We start from the raw sequence: 4,882 nt of genomic DNA, 5'->3' as shown, positions 1-4,882 counted from the left end.
TTCTGTTTGACAGTATTTGCAGAGAGTTGGATAGAGCTGCCTGCTCCTTTGATGCCCAAAGGAAATTTAAAGTCTTGGACCTGTCCTTCTGTACTGAGTACTGCAACTTCTAGAACTAGATGAGGCAAAGGATAAAGAAGAAGAAATAAAAGGGCATACTTTAAACTACAAAAGAGGCAAATGATAATTGCATGGAATCCATTGTTTCTTATCTACTTACAAAACATTACTGTTTAGATTTCAACAAAATCATGAACAACTAAATTATTCTAAGATATCATAAGCCTCAACTACTCTAAAAAATTTCGTATAATCATTTTTTCAGTTTATCTTTTGTCATCAACTAATTCCGGATTTTTAGTCTATGAAAATGAAGTGTATAAATTCACAGCACACAATTTCCAAAGTTTCATTTAAATCATTAAATTAAACAACAATATTTCAAAATGATTTTTTTGGCTCTTTATGTTAAATAACTCTTCTATGACCATTACCTATCAATGGTAAAACTCAATATGAAGTACAAATCTGAATGCCTTTATTGCATGTATACATCTATTTCTATGTATGTGATTAATTTTAATATGAAGATTACATAGATCAGTTTGCAGTAATAGATTTTCACTAATTTCTAAAAGTAGTAAGACCAGCATAGCATATTTATGAGAAAATATCTGGTATTATATTAAAACTTCCCATTAATTCTAATTAGTATCTGTCAATCTTTACATATTGTAGTTAGGCAAAATAAGCTTTCTGCACCAAATCCGGCCTGCCACCTGTTTTTGTAAATAAAGTTTTATTGGAATATAACCAAGCTTACTCATTTACTTATTATCTTATGGCTGCTCTGGTGCTACAATACCAGTTAAATACCTGTAACTTAGACTATGTGGCCAGGAAAGCCTAAAATGTATAGTTTGGGCTTTTATAGTAAAAATTTGCCAACTAAGAGCAATACCTACTCTTAATAAATCAATAAATACAGTATATATTTTTCTTTAGGTTTCAACCTCTCAAATGGTGTATATCCTTGTATAGCTAGTTCTATACTTAAATACATTTGTTTGTGTACACACACACACACACACACACACACACACACAGAATTCATCCACTTCCTTCTCTTTACAAAAATGGGCTTATAGCATTATAGAGTAACTCTTGGATACTCATTTATTTATTTATTTTTCATCTTTCACAACTTTGTTTTGTAAAACACATGTAGATTTAGCTGTAAATATGAAATCATATCACTGGGAGATTTTTAAAAGCTATCAGACCACATGTCAAGAACCTGAAATACAAGTTTAAACTCCTAGAATTCTATCAGCTCCAGAAGCTGACTGAGATATTTCTTTGCTTAGAAAGACTAAGCAGGTAGGTGAATGAATAATCTTTCCGCATGTTCAGATACCATGTGTGTGGGTATGGGGTGAAGGGGAAAAGAAGACTAACAAATAAGTACATTTAATATATACCTCTCTCTTCCTTACGCTGATAGGGACTCTTAATTATTAATTATTCTTAAGTAAGGTAGAAGACAGGGTGAAAGAAGGAAATCTTTTGAGTTTTATGAAATGTTCCAAACACAGATATCTATGTACCAAGACTTAATTTGACTCAACAAATATAAAAATCATAACTATAGTAAAAAATAATAATAATTTGTCGGAATTTTTTAAGGTTCATTAATACAGATCTTAGTAGAGAATTAATGACTTTATACCAATAAATGAGTAAATTTATATAAATGAATAACAATAAAAACAGGCAAATGGGAAAACTTACTAGAAATATAAAACTGACTAATAAATTTAAAATGCCAACAGTTTATGACCATTCAAGAAAATAAACTGATACTTAAATATACAGATGCAAAAATATTTAATAAATTATACATACTTTATGTATAACATCCTGAACAAATTGAGTTTAACTCAAAAAGACATACAGAAATTAATGCATTAGAAAATATAATTCACCAAATTAAGAACTTAAAAAATATTAACAGAAAGAATTCAAAAACTTCAACGCCTACTAAATATAAGAAACCTTCACAAAAATAAAGGAATAAAAAGAAAATTCCTTGCTCATATAAAAGCTTTATTATCAGAAAAGGGTTATCTTTTCAAACTTATAGCAAACACTGGTAAAAGACTCTAGAAGCATTCCTTTTAAAGTCAGGATGATCCCTATCACATTTTATTTAGTATTGTACTGAAAGACCTCGCTAATGCGGTAATTAAGAAAAATAAAAAGTACAAAGACTGGAAAGAAAAAGTTAACATATTATTATTTAGAAAAATGATTATCTACATAATAGTCTTGAAGGAGAATTTATATACTATCGGAAGTAAAAGAACTTTGCAATGGTGCAATCAGCAAACAACAAACAATTAGAATACATAATTTAAAAACAGATACTATTAACAATAAAAATTTTACCTAGGAATAAACCCAGTAAAAATACAAGATATTAATGAGAAAAACACAGAACTTTAGTAGAAGACCTAACAACAAATGGAGGATTATATTATGGTGTTATTTGGGAGAACTCAACAAGTAAATCTGTAATATTTCTTTTAATATTGATCTGTAAACTCAATCTAATAAAAATTCTAACAATATTTTTTGTGTATAACTTGACGAACTGTTTCTAAAATTCACGTGAGGGAGACATGCCAAAACTAGCTAAGGCAGTTCCTCAAGGAGCTGAGTTGAAAAGAACTCACCAGATATTAATATTATTGAAACAAAACAAAAACAATGTAAAACATACATTCCTAACATTCCTATCAAGTATAGCAACTTGATATATGGCAGAGGTATCATTAAAAACCATTAGGAAAGGAATGGACTACACACTAAAAGTACTGAACAACTTATGAAAAAAGGAAATCAAATTAGTTCCCTCCCTTATATCATAAACAAAAATAAATTTCAGGTGGATTAAAGACATAATTGTAAAATGGTAAAGTTTCATCATTTCTAAAATAGAAGATCTTTATAACTCAAAAGTAGAGAAAATTTTCTTGAGTAGGACACCAAAAAGGAAAATATTTCTTACGTAAGATACCAAAAACACCAACTCTAAAAGAACAGACTGACAAATTTTACTTCATTTTTCTGTAAACGAAAAGTTACCATAGCCAAAGCAAAAAAGAGAAAATGTAAATAAAATAAATATTTGCAAACTATGTAATCCTTAAAGAATTAGTGTCCATAATGAATTATCTACGGAGAAATAAGTAAACAGGAAAAAGTTGTGGATAACAAATTCACAGGATAGAAAACTAAAATACCCAGGAACACATCGAGTAAAGAACTGCAAGTTGTATAGTAAAGAACTGCAAATTAAAACAGCAATGTTATCAATTCGAATCCATTAAAAGGACAAAGTTTATGTCAATAATAAATGTTAGCAGCAAAGACAGTGATGGGGAATAATGGTATTACAGGTGAGAATGTAAAACAGTATTAGAAAGCAATTTGGCAGTATTTAGTAAAGTTGAAGATGGGCATGCTCTAGCACCAAAAATTCTAAGTATGTGCGTGCATATGTGTGTATGTGTCTAGAAAGGCAAATACATTTGAGCAAGAAGACATACAAAAACTTTCACTGCAGTTTTCCTTATAGTATCAACAAAAAAAGCATAAGTCACTAAAATATCACTGGCATAGTTAAATAATCATGGGGTATTCTTAGATTAGATGAATATGCTAGAGAGGCACATTATCAACATGCATACACAGAAAAATTACAATGGTAGAGAAAAATTATACAATTATATTTATAGTGTGAAATCATAAATGTTAAAAACATGAAAAGTAATTGTTAAGTGTACACTACCTGTAGAGCAAAATTTAAAAAAACAGCTTGCTAATGCTAACAAATAAATTAAGGATGAAGGTTACTGCCTTTTGATCAGATGAGGAAGGAGAAAATTGTTTACACAATCTGTAAACAATTTCTTTCCCCAAAAATCTGAAACAAATATGGTAAAATACTAAAATATGGCTTAGCTGGATGACTAGAACACAGTTGTTTATGATATTCTCTATTTCTGTATGCTTGAAATAATCTATGCCTTGTTCAATAGATTCCATGAAAGTGAATACACCTGATTCATAGGAGAGCCACCCAGAGCCTCCCTTACAGCCAATTCTGTGATAGGATTTTAATATATTTCTGTCCTATTTTTCAAATTCATCACAGAGGATTTGCTGCAATGAGAGGAAAGGGGAAGCAAAGTCAAAGAGCATATAGGGAAAACTACCTTCTGCCAGGATATCCACCACATTGTAGGGTCCACTAGCCTGAGTCCTAGGGTAAAAACAACATGGAGTAGATTGAAGATGACAGGGAGCAAGGCCAAAAAGCCAGGCTTCAATGGTGACACAGCATGAAGAAGGATAAACCTTTGTTGTTGTGAGCTGGTGTGACTTTGGGGGTTTGTTACTGCAATATAACTAAGACTAAATTGATGGATACAATCATGCTGGCTGCTGAGCTCATTGGGAAAATAAATGATAGGGAATTTTATAATGGATGAATTAGGCTAATAACACCTAAATCACCTAATCAATCATAAGATCACAAAGAAAGGCAACCAAACATTTATGTACCTCTTGAATATGAGGCAATAGAAAGTTCTTATGGGGAGATTAAAAAAATAAAAAAACAACAACAATAAAAAACCTTAAACCTGACCTGATCAAGCCTCTCGATCTAATATCAGTATACATCGATCATGGTAAAATGATATCATGGGGGTGAAATAAGCCAAATCCAGAATGTGGAAAATTTTACAGCAAAATTATCTGCTCAATTTTCTTCAACAAAAATGAAAAAAAGGTTTTTTAAAATAAAGATGTAGGG

The 4,882-nt window shown here is 30.5% G+C and overlaps 1 protein-coding gene across 1 annotated transcript in view; it reads right to left on the bottom strand.

Annotated features, from left to right (window-relative positions):
- ADGRL2 (adhesion G protein-coupled receptor L2) overlaps positions 1–4,882 on the bottom strand; it is a 180,719-nt gene that overhangs the window by 25,971 nt on the left and 149,866 nt on the right. The window contains exon 11 of the mRNA XM_025052092.1: positions 1–115. Within this exon, the coding sequence (XP_024907860.1) occupies positions 1–115 (115 nt within the window). The remainder of the gene's footprint in view (positions 116–4,882) is intronic.

The sequence above is a fragment of the Pteropus alecto genome, unplaced genomic scaffold, assembly GCF_000325575.1.
Source record: "Pteropus alecto unplaced genomic scaffold, ASM32557v1 scaffold25, whole genome shotgun sequence".
In the NCBI taxonomy this organism is placed as follows: Eukaryota; Metazoa; Chordata; class Mammalia; order Chiroptera; family Pteropodidae; genus Pteropus; species Pteropus alecto.
This window is presented reverse-complemented; position numbering and strand designations above follow the sequence as displayed.